This window comes from Nothobranchius furzeri, chromosome 11 (assembly GCF_043380555.1).
Source record: "Nothobranchius furzeri strain GRZ-AD chromosome 11, NfurGRZ-RIMD1, whole genome shotgun sequence".
Classification (NCBI taxonomy): Eukaryota; Metazoa; Chordata; class Actinopteri; order Cyprinodontiformes; family Nothobranchiidae; genus Nothobranchius; species Nothobranchius furzeri.
Window position 1 is genome coordinate 47,000,404 of NC_091751.1, and position 18,319 is coordinate 47,018,722.

At 40.8% G+C, this 18,319-nt stretch overlaps 1 protein-coding gene across 2 annotated transcripts; it reads right to left on the minus strand.

The window, feature by feature from the left end:
• Nucleotides 1-1,393: 1,393 nt before the first annotated feature.
• On the minus strand, nt 1,394-18,007 carry stam (signal transducing adaptor molecule (SH3 domain and ITAM motif) 1). Of its 2 annotated transcripts, XM_054741787.2 has the most exons (14): nt 17,830-18,007; nt 11,092-11,176; nt 8,648-8,723; nt 7,770-7,865; nt 7,540-7,686; nt 7,329-7,419; nt 5,744-5,936; nt 5,545-5,639; nt 3,784-3,872; nt 3,482-3,569; nt 3,341-3,395; nt 3,070-3,223; nt 2,725-2,846; nt 1,394-1,843 (listed from the first exon to the last, which is right to left on the minus strand). In XM_054741787.2, the coding sequence occupies exons 1-14, from the start codon at nt 17,867-17,869 to the stop codon at nt 1,621-1,623; spliced, it is 1,554 nt and encodes a 517-aa protein (XP_054597762.2). In that variant the 5' UTR covers nt 17,870-18,007; the 3' UTR covers nt 1,394-1,620. The 2 variants fall into 2 exon arrangements, with proteins under 2 accessions (XP_054597762.2, XP_070412182.1); XM_070556081.1 differs by lacking the exon at nt 11,092-11,176 and having other exon boundaries at nt 17,830-17,970.
• Between the last annotated feature and the right edge of the window lie 312 nt (nt 18,008-18,319).

Genomic DNA, 18,319 nt, shown 5'->3' on the forward strand with positions numbered 1-18,319 from the left:
TGACGTTCCTTCAGCGTTATATACATTGGTTTTACTTCTCCACTGCGTTAGCTTATTGCAATCCTATCAGTTTTTCTAAACATCAACTTTCTGAGAAACTCTACATGTAAAAGCCATCAAAAGGACTCAGAACCAGGAAAACGTGAAGTGCAACACTAAGAGAAGTATTGATCGCCATCTTGAATGCCTCTTTTTTTAGTGAAACACAATTTACAAATGCCGAATTATACCCACATTCCTAGCAGCCATTTTTCTTCTGTCTGAATGTTCTCAGGTTTAAGAGAAAAGTAAACGAATCAGGGTTCTGTCAGTTCCAAGGTCGGCGTGTAACCCTACAGTACAATAATCACGTCTCATGAGCTCCATATACAACTAAGTTGGGCAGAATATGGCACACCCTGCTCTAGTCTCTGAATACATACATCCTGCACATCTTCATTTAAACTGGTCTTAATTATCAAGCATAAATTAGAACGCACTACAAAAAATAACACTTTTCAGCAATGACAGAAGGGTGTCTGTTAGCAAACGCCTCATAGAAACAACCAAACCTGCATTTATAAAAGAAGGACAAACGGCTTAGGTTGAAAGTTTGCAGTACAGAGTCTGGGCCGGTGATGCTGAACAGAGGACTAACTCTCAGGCATGTGGGGTTAATTACACCTGCAGTTCACCAGGAGCATGCACCTGCTGCAGAAGTTCATCCTGCCGCTTCACTACTACTTTACAGTATTTACCCGAGTCATGTGCATGCTGCAGTTCCTCTCGTTTCTTTTCCATCCAGAACAAAATAGTTACTTCGGTTTTCAGCACTTCTAAAGGCGGACGACACGTGTAAAAGGTGGCAGCGGCAGCACAATCTTATCAGATTAGATAATCCTCTGATTTTGAGTTAAATAAAAAAAAAAAGTAAACAAAAAGTCTGCACCTTCTTTTGAGTAGACGCCAGCTGTGGTAGTGTATGGATTTTCTTCTGTGTGAAGTCGTGTCTGTCCACTTGACTAATGTGAAGGAATGTTTGTGTATTTCCCACACAGTTCAGAAGCTACACTTAACTCAACCATTGTTACCACATCTACATAACCTGTTAAATAAATTATTTATTATATTTTCATGTTGGGTACAGCTGAGAATAAGATCAAATGTGGAAAATAATAACTAAATAACAATGTTTTGCACAAAATCATGCCAGAAAGTTCTGAGTCAAATATCCTTACACCAAAAAAGTCACAGCCCCGAGAACATTAAGCGTTACCACAGATGTTTCTGTCAAAAGTTAAAGTTTCAGGAGTCCCAGATAATCGGCTGGGTGTGTGCGATCCAGCTGGAAGCTGCAGTAAGTCCTAATGTCTCAGTCAGTGAAAACCTAAAATATTAAACTCAAAATGTGCAAAATTATTTATGTATACTAAAGGACTTGTCAGCACTTCCAAGTCAAAACCCCGTGGACACGTTTTAACCTGAAGACAAAATATTTTGTGTATCTGACAAATTAAACACAAATGACAGTCTGCCTGCAATGCTGTGAATTTTAAACCATCCGTTGCCTCATAATAAAAAAAACGAGAACTATTTACTCAAGTGTGTGTGTTTCTTTACTGGGGGATCGTTCCAGAGGCCCTATAGCAGGGCCTTCTCCGAGTAAGGGGGCTGTGGGGTGTCTGCCTGAGGTGGTAGACTTGTGCCAGAGGGGGCGCTGTAGTTTCCTGTGTGTGTCATGCCTGCAGGTGTGCACGGCGCGGGGCCTGTGGCGCTGGCTGGGTAGGACTGCATGTCTGCTGGGGCCATGGCACCAGGAGCTGCGGTGTAGACTGGCGGCTGGCTCATGTACATGTGGGCGTCGCTGTGGAGAAAGTAACAAAGCGTCCTTCATACATCAGGGAGGTGGAAATTAAATCAGTGATTCAAAGAAAATACAAAAGAACAGAGGTGGGACCAAGTTATTATTCTGCAAGTCTCAAGTCATTATCCTCAAGTCCCAAGTCACGACTGACAAGTTTCAAGCCAGGTCCCAAGTCTGAAGTGTTGAATTTCAATTTTGAGTCATTATTTCCTAACAAATTACTCTTTGAAACAAATAAGGAGCAGTTGGTTAGGGTGGCTTTTCCCCCCTTTTTAAATCTGGGGAATCTGTATTGCAGATCTTGCACACATACGAGCCTACAGAGAGAAGTCTCTGTTAATACGGGATGAGTGAAACTAAATCTATATGTATAGTTATCATTTATTTTACCAAGCCAACTGATGACCCAACTTCAAGATAACCGTTAAAAAAATGGTTTCAAAATGAACGTATTTTTACCTTCATCACTTTTATACCCGACAATGTATTTAGAAAAAAGTCTTGCAGGAAAAGTGAAAATCAATGTAGACTATTTTGATTTGTGCTATTTAATCATAGAAATAATCTAATCACTGATAATTCTGGATTTTGGGAGATTTCTAAAATGATGACTGAGACTAAACTAAGAAATGAGACGAGAATAAACAACACACATTCACTGAAGTTTCCATATAAGCCCATCCCCCCAATAAAAAAATGATAATAATAATAATCAAAGCTGTAATAAACAGAAGTACAGAGGTCTAAACTTCACTATATTATCAAACTAACAAAATATCCAAAGGGGTGGCAGAAAAACTTCATCTTTCAAGGCACAGAGCAGAATTACAGAGAAATGTTGATGCTATAGTGCAACGAAGGTTTAGGAATGTGAAACTGACCTGGGAGCAGGCTGAGAAGCAAGTTGGGTTCCAGCAGGAAGCTGCTCAAGGGGAACACTATAACCTTGCACCCCGGTACTGCTCATAGCGTATGACCCTGATGCAGGTGGACCAGGGTAAACCTGCAGACACACACACACACACACACACACACACACGCACGCACGCACGCACGCACGCACGCACGCACGCACGCACACACACACACACACACACACACACACACACACACACAGAGACAGAGAGAGAGGCTTTGGGAGCTATAGGATCCTTTAACATTGTGAAATGAATTTTTAGACACATATTTCCAGAAGCATCACGATAGAATGTTAAAATCGACTGTACCTGCTGCGCTACGCCGGCAGGCTGTTGCATGTAATACTGCTGGCTCTGCAGCTTGGCATACATGGCATAAACTGGATCTTCATTCATCAGCTTTGCATACAAGGACAAAGCTTCCATCACCTTGACGTTCAGCTCTGACAGCTCCGAGTGCTTCCTGATGACACAAACATTAACATCTCTGTAAATGAATTGAACTACATCTCTTCAGATGATGGCCTGATGTATTTTTACTTTGCTTTTTCCTGAACAAAACCTCTCAGTACATACATACCTGTCTATATCCTCCAACTTCTGGTCAATAAGAGGTCCCATTTGATTACAGGCACCTGATGAACAACATGAATGTTGTGATTCATCTAGAATAATAAAACACCTGTACGTTTCTGCTACTAAACTGTTGAACTGGTGTTACCTTCCAGCTGCAGTAACTCAACACTGTCTGACTGGTTGTCTGTTGGATCTGCACTTTGGATCATTTGCAGTAGCTGGTCCATTTTATCCTAAATGAGTCCATGAAACAGACTCGTAAGTAATTCAATTACATTTACAGCAATCAAGAAGCAATAATTTATACTTACATCTTTAAAAAAAACATATTTTTGGGTACGTGCTTAAACAGATGCTAATATTTACATGAGCATTTAAAATGTTGACATTTTGAATGAGAAAAAGGATCTTTATCCATTTAACTGTGATATGTTGAAATGCCGTTACCTCGTCTATATACACAGGCTCCTGCTCAGGCTCTATGGTCTCCACCTGGATGTCCTCGCTGAACTGGACTGTCTTCTTTTCTGTTTTCACTGCAGATTTCAAAGCAACAGACGAAGTAGCAGATGAAGAAAATAACAATAAAGGTGATCAGTTATATGCATAAGACTTAAACGTTAATCAGAAACAGTTTGATCCGAAGACAGAATGCTGCTCTGGACTTTAGATTAAACTAAAGGACGTACGAGTCTGTAAATCACTTGTTTATTGATTTTTATAATATTTGTGATTGAATGTTAAAAATAGTAAGAGTTAAAATAGACATGAACTTCAGATATTTGGAAGTGTAAGTTGCAATCACTATAACTGTTTTAACCCTCCCACTGTCCTCATGGATGTGACCCCGCGAGGAAAGTTGACCATTGAGCAGGATTGATGGTTGATCCCTTGAGGTCCACGTGGCAGGGGTGAGGTGGTGCTCCCTCCTCACCCCTGCCACGTGGAGCCAAGGGATAAACCATCAATCCTGCTCAATGGTCAACTTTCCTCGCGGGGTCACATCCATTAGGACAGTGGGAGAGTTAAAAAGCTATTTGGATGACTTCCATTTGGAGAATTAGTTCAATGCTGACTAGATCGACATGCTAACAGCCAGTCTAAGAATATGGATAGCTGCCATCTTTAAAAAAAAACACCAAGTCTTAGAAATCTCATAGAAGTTCATGTAAACACTAATTTATAAACTATTACACCAGAAGTTCCCAAATCATTTTAATTGAGACCAACATAATAACACTGACCATTAGTAAACCCATTAGTATACAAATACTGTAACAAGAACACGTTGACAATACAGAAATATTCTATAATTCTGAACATGTGTTTATTTAAATCCACTATGCTATTAAATGCTAATAGCAGGGATGTTTTAAGTGCATTTATCATTCTAAAAATCATCTTTATTTGTCGTTTCAGGCCTCACAGTGGGTTCCTGACTCCGACTTGGAAACCACTGCTTTGCATCACTGTCATTTTCACATTTCACAGCCATTCTAGCAAAACGATTATGATAATACCACAGGAAGTACTCTAGGCTAGAGATAACAACATAGCTTCATGTAAAGAGCAATACAAAGTAGACAGTGATGCACTTGCTTTTAAAAACTCTGCATACGCTTGTACAAAAATGTTACGTTGGTCGCTGCTCAGATAAGGTTAGAATTAAACTCCATTTCTCCCAAATGAGGCTTGTTAAAGAGCTGCTGAACATGATGGACACACTCAAATATGTAACAATATGAAAACTACAAAATCTACTTTAGATCAACTTTTTCTGTAAGATTAAACATCTTAAGGCAAAACTCAGTCAAAATAAAATCAAGTGGCCAATTTATGTATATGCAGACAACAACATTCTTTTTTTTTTATTCTGTAGTGGTATAGATAATGAAAAACAGTAAAGAAGAGTAGAATAGATCACTTCCTCTGTTATGCATGTCCAGTAAAATAATGGTCTAAATAAGAAGAGCTGAAGTTTGTAGATCTCCAGAGTTCTATGGAGCTCATTGATCTAGGAGGAAAAGCTTTTAAATGCCATCGCACACAGCAAGGCTGTTCGCATGTGCATGTGAAGTGCTCCATCCCTTTCTGTTTATGCCACTGCCATACTGACTACGTTATCTCTCTAAATGAACTGAGGTCTTTGTGCTGTTTATAAACGATGAAGCATTTTCCAATCCAGGATCTATAACTAAATGTACTCACTCATCTCAGGTTCTGCAGTGAGATCAGCGGTGACGAAGTTGGAGGGGAACAACCCGACTCCCTGGTATGTTTCCCCCTTCCACCAGTTGGGGTCACTAAGAGACGAGACACATACAGAAGAGCAGGAAGGGAATCAAACTTTTGTTAAAATATCATTTTACTGATCTGCAGAATGAGCTCATGCAGAGTTTCTACTCACCTGTCATCCAGGATGGTGATGATTTCTCCTGACTTAAAGGTGAGCTCGTTGTCTTCTGCAGCCTCAAAGTCGTAGATGGCGCGGACTTTTCTGCCGTCAGACTTGTGTGTGGAGAGCAGGCTAGAGGTGTTCGGGTAGAGACTCACCAAGGTCTGCGGCTGCTGGCGTTGCTCCTTAAGAGACAACTCAATAGCTGCAAACAAGAATGGAGAAATATGAGCAGCGTTACAAATTCTTTTTTTTTTTTCAGGCAATGGCACATTTAAGTAAACAAGGTAAATATAATCATATTATACAAAGGAATAAACATACATGGCCATATTATTCTGCCCGAAAGGGAGTGGGAAGAAGAAAACTAATATAATCCCACCCCCAAATCCCCATACAGTCAAAAACAAATAAGAGTTTTGCTATTACTTTGTTTAACTATTTCGTTTTACATTTTTATAGCATGATGGTGTTACCATAGGCAACAGGTCATTTACTATTTACATGTTTACACTATACAATTTTACCGTTGACCACAACTCGTATCAACGATGGTAAAAGACAAATACCAAATTTTAACAGGCAATATAGCAACAATTGTAAGGAACCGTAAGCACATGTTTATGCTTTGAGTAAAATGACAGATTAATTTAAAGACCCTCATCTCTATATTTTGACCAGACCTGATGTTTATATAACAATTTAAATTGATGGACAGTTTGACTTTGCTTTTTTTGTAAGTCCAGTTTGTTCCACATTTTCACTCCACATACACACACACAAAAACATTTCTGAGTGGTTTGGGCTCTCGGCAATGAAAAATATCCAAATCCTCTCGAGGTATAAACTCGCTCTGGAGTTATAAAAAAATCATTGTAGGTTAGATGGTAATAACTTATTGAATGCTTTATATAAAACTATTAATGTATTATATTTTACGAGATCAACACATTTTAGCAGCTTTGACTGTGTAAATAAATTATGGGTATGTTCCAAAAAACCAACCTTGTGGATGATCCGCACTGCCCTTTTCTGTGATATGATCGGAGGATGTAATGTGTTCTGTTAAGTAACCCCACACTTCAACACAGTACATAAGGTATGGGAGTACCAAGGTGCAGTATAAAATACGGAGTGCATTTCCATTAAGGTATAGTTTTGCTTTGTTTATAATTGAGAGGCTTTTGGAGATTTTTGTCTTTATGTGTCTAACATGGGGTTTCCATGGCAATTTACTATCAATTGTTACTCCAAAAAACTTAGTTTCATTTACTATTTCAATTTGGATACCATTAATATGTATTTTCTGTTCAGACATTGTGTTGCAATTTCCAAACATCTTTATCTTAGTTTTATTTATATTCAAGGATAATTTATTTACGTCCATCCACTGTTTTATTATATTTAGTTCATTGTTAACCGTATTTACAAGCTCATTATAATCATCATTACTGTAAAGTATTGTCGTGTCATCTGCAAATGATCTTTAACATCTGTAACTCAACCCTGACAAAACTAGAACTGAACATCTTCCGTCACAGGCTCAGTGACTGCAGAAATCAGCTGATGTGTGGTCGTAAACCCAAAGCCTCTTCACCTTTAGCCAAGTCTTCTTCTTCTTTTTTATTTGTGGAGGTGGCAGGATCCTTCACCGCCAATGCTGGGCTTGCTTTGGCTTGCTCTGCAGCCTGTGTGAGAAGACGGTTGTGTGTCAGGCACATGGGACTCAGGGAAGGAAAACATTAGATCTGTCTCACTTTAGTTTGACTAAATAACAGAACCGAGACATAATCCACCACATTGCAAACCTGGGAGCCCACAGCAGGGAAGGTGACACCTTGCTCACGTAGATTCTTGATCATCGCCGAGATCAGACTGAGCTGTGGGTCGTTGCGGAAGTCCTCTGCCCACTCCACCATCAGCGCTTTCAGCTTCTCACACACTTTAGGATGACCCTGGATTAAAAAAAATACATGACAATGAAAATTAGTGCACAATCTACGGTAATGATGAAACATGCATAAAACAGTCTAAATACCTTGTTTAGGACGTTACTGACTTCACTGGCAAACTCTCTGGAGCACACCTCCAAGTGGAAAATTTTCCCACAGTTGGACACACAGGCACCGAGAAGCTGAGGACAAACATGTTCATGCAGGTCGTCATAAGACCACAATACTTAAACTAACTTTGATCATTCCCACAACTTATGTCACAGTGAGTAAATTTAACATAGCAAAGTTCTACTTGCCCAAAGCAGAGATTAGCTTTAATTAGCGTAGCTTTACTGTGGTAAAAAAATGTTTACAAAGCAGATTAGTTCAAGAAAAGAAATGAAGTAGTGAATGCTTATCATCATTTTGTTTTCTGGTGTTTTGGAAGAAAAAATGTTTTCCTGGAATAGTAAGCAGCTCCACTCCAACTTTTTCTCTTCCTGTGATTTAGATTCATTCTAGTTTCACATTTCCAGAGAATGAGGTTTTACAACAGATCTGACCATTTAAGAGGTTTACTCAACAACGATTCGACTGAAGTTTGTATTTCTGATTCTTCAGAGTGGGCTGTCTGCTTTTATTCTCATAAAACCTCAAATTTATGTTAGAAATGTAGATTTTTCTCTTGAAATTTAAAATCCAAAACTACAGCCCACCTGTTATTTTATTTATTTATTTATTTTAAATCAAACAGCTTTTGACTTTGCTGGTGTAGATAAAATGGAGATAATAGCTTCAATTTCAAAACCATTGCTCCAACCTGGATGCAAATGGCCTCCAATTACAGTTGACAGTCTACACTTAAAGCAGAGTTTCCCTGTAATTTCATTGTGTTGCTGTAAACGGCTAAAGCAGCAGCCTCCAAATGTTTCCGGTCTACACTGAATCGTCAGCAGGGCTGTTTTGTTTGCAGGTTACTTACGGTCAGGGCCTGCATGGCTACGTGGGGATCCTTGTGGTTCACTCTTCTCATTATGGAGCGGAGGCATTCTTTAGGGCTGGAACAGAAGAGCACAATCTGGAATTCTGAAGACATAATAAAAGCTTAAGAGCAAAATGCTTTGTTTAATTAGAAATGTTTTTGCAGAAAGATTATTTTTTGTTTGTTTTTGTTTCCTTGAATTTTACCTCAACAGTTATAGCAGAGGATATTTTTCTTCTTTGTGGATCATAGGGCTGGGGGTAAATGATTATTTCTAAAACGATTACTCTGACAATTATTTTATCGAATAGTCGACTATTCTAATGACTATTTAGACAATTAATCAAATGATTATTTTTCTATTGCACAGTTAATAAAAACCAAAAAATCTCTAATAAATTCCTCAAAAAAATTGATAAATTTTTACTGTAAGAGAATAAACCCTACAGGCCTTCCATTTTGTATAACACTGCTTTTATTGTGTTGCGGTTGGTTATGTTATGGTGACGTGTAGAACTTGGGAGAGCAGGCTGCTGCCTGAGAGGTGGTTGAAGATGGAGTGTCTCCATACTGCTTTGTTTTGGTCACTTATGAGCGTGATGCGAGTGGTGTTACGACTCTTCCTGGGGAGTTTGGCTTGTGTGCAAAAAGGAAGAGACAATAATGTGGGATTTAAAAGTTAAAATGATGATCAGGTTTATTCAGAACTACAAAAAAACAAAAATCTTTCCATCCACAGGTTGGGAATTAATAAAACTAATTCTGCCTGTGGGGAATTAAAACAAAAGTACAAATAAGTATGTCCCACTGGGCAAAGATTACAGGGTTCTGGACTAAAATAAGAATCTCCAAAGGTCCAAACTCTAAACTGGGTGGTTAAACCAAACTCACGGTGATATTTTAAACCAAACCGAAAACCCACAACACTCTAAATGTAATAAAAGGGAGATCTGCACCACAAAAAAGATGAACTCTAAACCAAAACGTAACAGCTTATCCAAACGCAAGAAGCTGTTAGCGAAAATGCTAACAGTAGCTTTACCAACATTAAGGTCAAGTTACCAAGTTTAAATAAACCAAAAACGCCCAGCAGCAAACAGACCAGCACGGAGGAGAGACTGCTACCACCAAAACAGCTCTCCTAATGTCTGAAAGAAGCTCCCTTATGAAGGGAGAAACACTCCCGGTGATTTTCTACATCTGCGGTAGAGACGAAGCAGCGCATCTGACCCTGGAAGTTGTTGTCCGTTGTCGGGAGACGAAGGCAGACAAAACAGGAAAGGAATCTAGTAGCGGACGGACGTTGTTCCGGGTCTTCGGTGTTTGGCGGAGATGTTAGTGAAGGCGGAGAAGAGGGCGAACTAGAGGAAAAACAGGCAGATTCCACCTCTAATTACAAACTCCTGGGGATGCAACAAGTGGGTGTGGTGCGTCGACTACCGGATCTGAATGCCAACGAATTTTTAGAATTGAGCCGTCGACGTCATCGAGGCTTCGCTACAGCACTAGTGGATCATCGGAACCATTGGTCCGCATAACCGTCAATCACTCTGGTGGAATGCCTTTGTACGTGCTCGTTCCTGGGTTAGTGTTCACTTCCTGTGCATGCGCATTCTGTTTATGTGTAGAGCTTTACGCCATCAAGCATTCATTCTACCTTACCACTCTCACCGGGTTCTTTTGAAAATGGCTGAGAGAAAAAGTGTCTTCAAATTCAACGATAAGAAGAGAAAGGCCTCCGACGTGAGAAATAAGACCAGAGTTTTTTTGAGAGAATCTTTTCAACGATGGCGTGCGCTGAAAGCAAAGGTTGGGCTCCGCACAGACGCCTTTGTTGCTAAAGCTAAAGTTTGGCATGCTATTTGAATAAATTCATCTCAGACTACTGCTAGAAGAAGTTATCTATGGCTATGTTCTAACTTTCCAGGGAAGAATTGTTTGATTCTGATCAGAGAACAAACCTAGTGTTTATTAGCTGAGACGTTAATCCCAAAAAAGGAAATACTTTATTGATCCCACGGGGGAAAAGCATAATCTATGAAAGCATAAACAAATCAGAAAAGGAATAAAATGCAGAAGTAGAAAGACAGCAGTGGTACAATATGGGTGGAAGAAGAAAGAAGTATAATAAAATGCAAAAAAAAAAACTTATATAACTACACATAAATGTAAATGTGACGTCGAAAAAACACAAATCTTTTCTTGAGTGAGCGTGTGCTGCAAGGCCTGCAGCTACTTGTAAACAGAGCATGCACGAGGATAACTGGGCGTTCTTTCTCAGGCACAATTTCTCCAAAATGTGGAGAAGGCAATTCTTTCCTGAAATTCAGAAACATCCTTCGCCATACTTTTAATCCACAGTTCACATGTTTTATAAAAGCCTTTTAAAAAAATGTCTCAAATGTGCTTGTGTACTATTTTAAAAACAATGAAAGTTGAGTTACCCGGTGCGGGACTGTCCTATCTTATCACATATGTCCAGAATGAGGCCCCAGTCTTCAGCTGTGTTCATCTCACTGGTTGCTTTCTCTATAAGAAAGGATCAAAACCAGGATGAGTAGAGAACTCAAAAATAACCCAGAAAAAATACCATTCAATTTCTCTTTTCGTGGCTTTATTTTCACAGATCTGCCTATTTAGTATAAAAACTGATTAGCTTATTTCAGTGCACATAAGACCCTTAACCAGTTTCAGTTACTGGTTAGGGTTAGGGTGGTGTCATGATCAAATGGGGAGCTTCAGCAGGAAATTATATTAAAAATCAAACTAAACATGGGCAGTTTGTTTAACTTGTTGAACACAACCAGCTGAGATGGTAAACTGGGGTGATGTAGAGCTCTGGGAGCTTTTCTCCGTTAGCGCCAAGCCCCCACAATGCGGGTGAAAAATTGAGGCAAACGCGGAAGTGACAAAAATTGCAGTTCCACCCTCATCCGCTGGGGGCTGGTGTCAGAAGCGAGCAAATCTTCATTGACTCCCATGTTAAAAATACCAATTTCACAGCAGAAATAAACATGTTTACAGCCTGGTACCAGAACATGTTTTTGGTTTAAATTATCTAGTTTACACTCATGACAACTCTGAGGGGGGTGAATTTTTTTCTCACTCTTCTGTTTAAGTGTATTAAAAGCCTAAAATTCTGTATAATTAATGAGCATCCGACCCACGTGACCGCCGCCTCAGACCCATGTGACCACAGAGCTAGCTCCGTGGAAAGGCCTCAGTAGAGCCTCGGTCTGGCCTGGAAACTGTTCCAGGATTTTGAGTCTCTGTGTGTGTGTGTTCTTTTTTGGATATTATTTGTGAAATTGTTGGACAAAATGACTTGCTGTGGCATTAATTGCACTAATAGAGAGTCCAAGGAGTCTCCACTTCATTTTTTCGGTAAGTAAAATTATATTTATGTATTTTAGGTCACTGCCGAGCTGAGCTTAGATTTTAACATGTACTGTTTAACCATAAAATTTAAATGTAATAGGGTAAAACCCAGTGCATTTAACATAATGCTGTACTTTAGAAAATGGGTTGAAATATAACTTGTTGGTGGAGCTGGGTTCCGACTATCGGCTTGTAGAGCTCTCGGAGACCGATGTTTTCCACCTGGTTCTCCCCTCCCCGCAGCTCGGCGCATCTCTGTCTGACCGCGGCTCCTGACTGCTGCACGGGCTGTCGGCTTGTGGAGCTCTGGGATGGAAACATTTCCACCCGGTTCTCCCCAGCGGCAGCTCTGCGCATCTCAGATCGCAGCAGCGCTTGTCTGCTGTGCGGCTGCTGGCTTGTGGAGCTCTCAGGAGACCTCTGTGTTCCACCCGGTTTTACCCAGCGGTCAGCCCGGCGTATCTCTGACTCAGAAGCTCTGGTGTTGTGCACAGTTAACTCCGGTTGTAGCTAGGTTGCTACCTCCGTTAGCTTAGCTCCCACCTCCGCGTTAGCTTTGGGTTAGCTTCAGGTTAGCTTGTAGCTAGTTAGACCGGGTGTTGTCAGTTGATCCCAGCCTTACAGCCCCACCCTCAGCTCCACCTCTCTTCCCTTTTGTGGAATTGTCTGGGCTTGACGGAACCTGTGACACGGTCAAAATGGCGGTGGTGGCCACCTCCCATTTATCTTCCAAAACGTGTTATTGGAGCCTATGGAAACCCATTGTCTAATATTTATATGTCGATGGTTAGCGCTGGAGCTCAGATCACCAGACAGTTCACAAGGACTGTGATTGACAGCCACCTTTAGAAGCAGCTTGTCAAAAAAAACATCATGAGCACACCTTCGATTGCAATAAAAGCAAGTTATGTCCAAGTTAAACAAAAGTCCGCAGCATAACCCCTTTACACCGCCATTGCGTAATCTTTTGTAAAAAGGGCATGATTACATCACATTAACACCACGGTCTGACCACTTATAAACAATCCAAGGCTCCTTGATGCCAGTTCAAATTAGCGACACTGTTTTCTAAAAGAGTCTTATGTAAGAATGAAGTAAGAACGACATCCTTTGGTCAAATTTGGTTACTTCAGTCTATTTTTCTTCTCACTCCAGTTCTGTGAGTTTCATGGCTGTTGCCGGTTACAGATCAGTGCCAGCAGATTCAACAGGACAAGCAAAGATGAGTCATACACTGTAGATAAATACCTTGTTATTATCTGCTGTTAGTGTTTAATGATAGAAAGCACTTTAATAATATTCCATCTTGCCGTTAGCTTGCCGTTTTAGTCCTGAACGACTCATTAAAGAAAGTAAAACGCCACGACTGACTCATTATTTACTTCACACATACAACTCACTGTAATAGGGAGTTGTCGGTAATTGAAAAAGTGACTTGAGACATTTTTTAGAGACAACCATTTGTTTCTAATTCACCGTTAGCATCGTAAGCTCAACATCAGCCTCTAGCCTTCTTTACCCAATATTAGAGTAAAACAAAAGGATGCCGTGGCTTCTTGGGGTAAAATAAACAACTTTTGGGTCACACCTGTTTACTAGCTTTGGGTTTTTTAAACAACTCTAGCTTTTTGTCTGCCGGTGTCAAATAAGGAAATGCCTATGCTGCAGCGTTAGCTATGCGCAGACTCTGCAACATCGCGGACTCACAGATTGTGACTGTGTCCTGCTTTAGTTAAATAAATAAGTAAAACTGAGAAGAGAATCTGTTTCAATCAGTGTGCATCAGCAAACCAAACTACTGCCTTGAATAGACTTTTAATGCATGTATATGCATTGGTTGGTTGAAAGCAAACTGGTACTGGAAGAACATATATTGTGGTTGGAGCCTGGCTTCCTCAGTCGAGCTGATATTGGCTGGACAGTCGCGCTCTTTAGCTGTCTGCTTTGTTCCTGCCAGCATTTTCTATTTGTGTTGCTATAGGCTAACTGGAAGAATGCCAACATGAAAGGGTGCATGCTGCCACCACCTTAGAGGAGTGGAACATGCTGCATTCAAGAGTTTGGTTTTCTAACGTACATGTAAACTAGGATAAAGGCTCCCAGTTTATTGCAATAGATCCACCTAGATCGACTTGGATGTACATGTAAATGCACTGAATATAACCTTCCTTCCAACATGACTGCAACATTAGACTGTTTTCATTGTACAATTCTGACATTTAGCATGCAGTTTCCACTGCTGATGCTGTTGTTTTTATTGAACATAACATGAGCAGACACAGAGGTGTCATCGCTGTTTATTGGCTTGTTTGTTTGGGTTGTAAAATTTTAAAACTATAAACATGATTACTTTCATGAAACTTGGTAGAGACTTGTTGAATACAAATTACTTTTAAGTTGGACACAGACTAATGTTTTTGTTTGTTAAATCTACTTAATACAATGCAAAATTGCAAAGTACATGAGCTGCTGTCAAGACTAATGTGTTGAAAAGCAATGATGATTTCAATTTATTTATGAATCATTAAAAAAACAGATTTACCTCAATATTAAAATGACAGAGGTGAAATAACAAAACAGTCGTAGCGCAATGCAAGAAATTATTTGGTTCTGGTGGTTACTTTAATAATTACCGTAAATCCTCTAATACAGGCCGGTATTCAATTAAAAGCCGGGTCTCCAATTGTGGCCGGTGTCGGAGTCGGCTGAGGTGAATAGTGGCCGGTCTCTTATTGTGGCCGGGTGGAATGTGGTAACAGGCAAGTACCACAGGGGGGCGGTAGTGCCATTCGTCTCACTTTTGATTTGCCGGTGATAGACCACGAGGGTAACTACGGTGAACATGGCTGGTGCAGAGCGTGCAGAGCCGAAAAGGAGGCGAAATTTCGATTTAAAGTTCAAAGAGAACGTGCTGATTTATGCTGCGGAACACTCTGGGGAGCAAGCTGCTAAACATTTTAACATTGACCCAAGAAGAATCAGGTACTGGAAAAAGCAGAAGATGGATCTAGCCGCAGCTAGCAAGAAGCGAGCGAGGCTCCCAGGAGGAGGGAGAAAAAAGATTAGCGAAGAATTGGAAACGGAGCTTTGTAACTGGATCCATTTAATGAGGGCAAATCATAACCGAGTGTCTAGAAAAATGATCCGAAACAAGGCTTTGGAAATATATCCAACCATGAGTGATGCAGGTGCGCGATTCCTGGCAAGCAGGGGTTGGCTGGAAAAGTTTTTGAACCGAAATGGCTTCGCTTTGCGACGTCGCACCACAATGGCGCAGAAGGACCCCGATCTTCTCACACAGAAACTTGTCTCATTCGTCGACTATGTGAGTAAGACTGTCGTCTCAAAAAGAATTTCAGAGAAGGACATAATTGCCATGGATGAGACTGCTGTTTGGTTCGATATGGTGTCTCCCAGCACCATTGATGTAAGAGGGACAAAAAGTGTCGCGCTCAAAACAACCGGCCATGAGAAAAGCCATCTCACTGTTGTTCTCGCTGCTAAGGCTGATGGCTCTAAACTGAAGCCTTTTATTGTTTTCCGTGGGGCCGTCCGTGAAGTGAAGGCAATGCAGCAAGAAATCACCAGAGCAGTCATTGCTACATCTGCTAACGGCTGGATGAATGACGACTTGACCTCAGCCTGGCTCAAAACAGTGGTGGGAAAATTCAGTTTCCACCCGCGCCTGCTGGTGTGGGATGCGTACCGCTGTCACATCAGCGCCTCCACCAAGCAGGAACTGAAGCCCTACAACATCACCACCGCGGTGATCCCAGGAGGCTGCACCAAGTACATACAAGCCCCCGATGTTGTGTGGAACCAGCCCTTCAAAGCAAGCCTGCATGCGTCTTATGAAGAATGGATGTCTGGCGACACAAACAAGCAGTACACAAGTGGAGGGAACCTGAAAGCACCATCTCGCCGTCTGCTTGTGGACTGGGTTCTTGCTGCTTGGGACAAGCTGGACACGGAGCTGGTCATCAAGTCCTTCAAAGTGTGTGGCCAGTCTGTGAAACCCGACGGGAGTGAGGACCACCTCATACTGTGCTTCAGAGACGGACAGGTACGTTGAAATAATGTATTATTATCAGTCTAATTCATCTACCATTAGGTGAATTTATTCGTGAGTGAACCTTTCCACTGTTACTTGCAATTGCAGCTAAACTAAAATGTAATGTATCGTAATCTTTGCAGCCCTGCGCTGCTGGACGGCAGGCCCTGACCACTGCCCGCCTGCGCCAGGATGAGAACAGACGTGCAGAGGAGAATGAGGAGGACGAAGAGGAACTGTTCAATAATGAACTTGTTATAGAGGATGGCGCAAGTGATGAGGAGACGACAGGGAGAGATGAGGAGGAGGACACTGAGGACGAGGAAGATTAAGCTGAATTGGACCCCCCCACACACACACACACATTTTTTTTCCATCAAACTGGATGAGGATTAAAGTGAATTGGATTATTATTTTTTTATATTTTATTTTACTTTAAACAGGACAAATATTGAATTGAATTTGAGGGGTTTTATTTTATTTTTTGCTACAACTGAAGAGGTAAGGTGGCTGTTGCCTTTTCTAATACCGGTATTATTTAATAACATTTAATATACAATACAGGTATGTTTGCTATTGTTTTGTTACAATACAGTATTTCCCTACTGTAATTTAGCCTTGTTAATGTTTTATATGCAAACTGTACCACGTTATGGTAACTGTACATGTTCAATAAATGAACCTAGTATTTTATAGGTTCAAATAGACACCCCGTTTTTATTCATTCTACTGGTAGTTCGTTTTGCTCAAATAGAAATAGAGGCCTGCCTCTAATACTGGCCCTCCCTCCAATAAAGGCCTGGGGCTTGAGGAGCTTGAGTCAAATACAGGCCCGGGCCTGTATTAGAGGATTTACGGTATTACTCATGATAATGATACAACAGTAAAACACCAACTCTGCATACAAAAGTACTCTATTTTTAGCAGCTTGGGCTCTTAAGGGTCGGCAATACTGTCTATTAAAAATCAAAATGCAGCACAGGAACAGTTCAAGGGAAAGGCAAAAGTTGTAAATTGACCTCACAGGACACCATAGATCAGGAATTACCTATTCTGGTCCTGCAGTTCCGCTATCCAGCATGTTTTAGTTGTTTCACTACGCCAAACTCACCTGATTAACAGGCTTCTGCAGAGGCGGATGAGCTGATAAATAGATGTATTGGAGCAAGGAAACCACTAAAGGGTTGGTAGGTTTTACTACAGGTAGGACGAACATATTTATTGTATTAAGAAATAAACAACTCGTAGCATTTCCCCCCACAGAAAACCTGCTAACTGTTCGCTCCAAATAAACGCAGACGCACGTTAACCGCTGGGTCTGATGGTGTGCTAGCTTTGCATGGTACTGTTGGTGATTTGTTTTTGTGTACTTTGTATCCACCCCCTGCACCACTGCATGCAAATGAAGTGGTTAACCACGCAGGAAATACAGCGTTACATTATGGTTTCTTCTAAAACCGCATATTCTTTCACTTCCTCTGATAGGTTAATATCAAACACACGATGAGATACTGAAAAGAAAGCTAATGATCAGCTGGCTAAACTAATGACAACATATGTGCCCCACGTCTTTTTTTTCAACACATAACGTGACTGTGAAGGAAATTACACACATTTTGGGACTAAAAATATATTTTTATTGGGTTTAAGCGAATTCAGGATGCTGCTTGTTGCGGGGCTGAAATGCTTCGAGATCCCAAACAAAGCTGTCTAATCACAGCTACTTATATTAGCATTTGTTGTGGTTACTCACCAACATCTTGGTCAAAAGGGTTGGTCGTGAAGAGAGGCATCGCTGGTGTGTTAACAATAGCTTTCGCCTTCCCCAGATGTTCGTTTTCCTTTTTATTCTCACTTCATGCGATATAAATGCATAGTACCAACAACTAAATGGGTGTCAAATGGAGCTAGCCGACTCTTTTCTACACAGTCACTCCTTCTCGTCAGTCGGCAACAAGCGGGGCATGATGGGTAATTGAAGCGGCTAGTCGGGTGTCGAGTAAATCTCTGACACCCACTGATAATCTACCTCACAAATCGGAACACTTGCCACCGTTTGAAGTCACCATAAACCGGGGGAAAAAACACGCAGTATACAATACAAATTACCTTCGCTGGAAAGAAAATAAACATGTCATCGTCAGGTGATGGTGGTCACGTGACACTTTGTCAGCACCGTCAGCACTCGATTAAGCGGTTTATAATATTTTCTTAAACAATGACGCTAAATTGATGTAATATGG

What these genes read in the sequence shown, in the direction of transcription:
- stam (XM_054741787.2), bottom strand. Translation starts at nt 17,869, where the DNA reads ATGCCTCTCTTCACGACCAACCCTTTTGACCAAGATGTTG. An exon ending in TCCCTGCTGTGGGCTCCCAG is followed by an intron (nt 7,420 to 7,539) that starts GTTTGCAATGTG and finishes CTTCTCACACAG; the next exon opens with GCTGCAGAGCAAGCCAAAGC. An exon ending in AGCCTGTGTATATAGACGAG is followed by an intron (nt 3,570 to 3,783) that starts GTAACGGCATTT and finishes GGACTCATTTAG; the next exon opens with GATAAAATGGACCAGCTACT.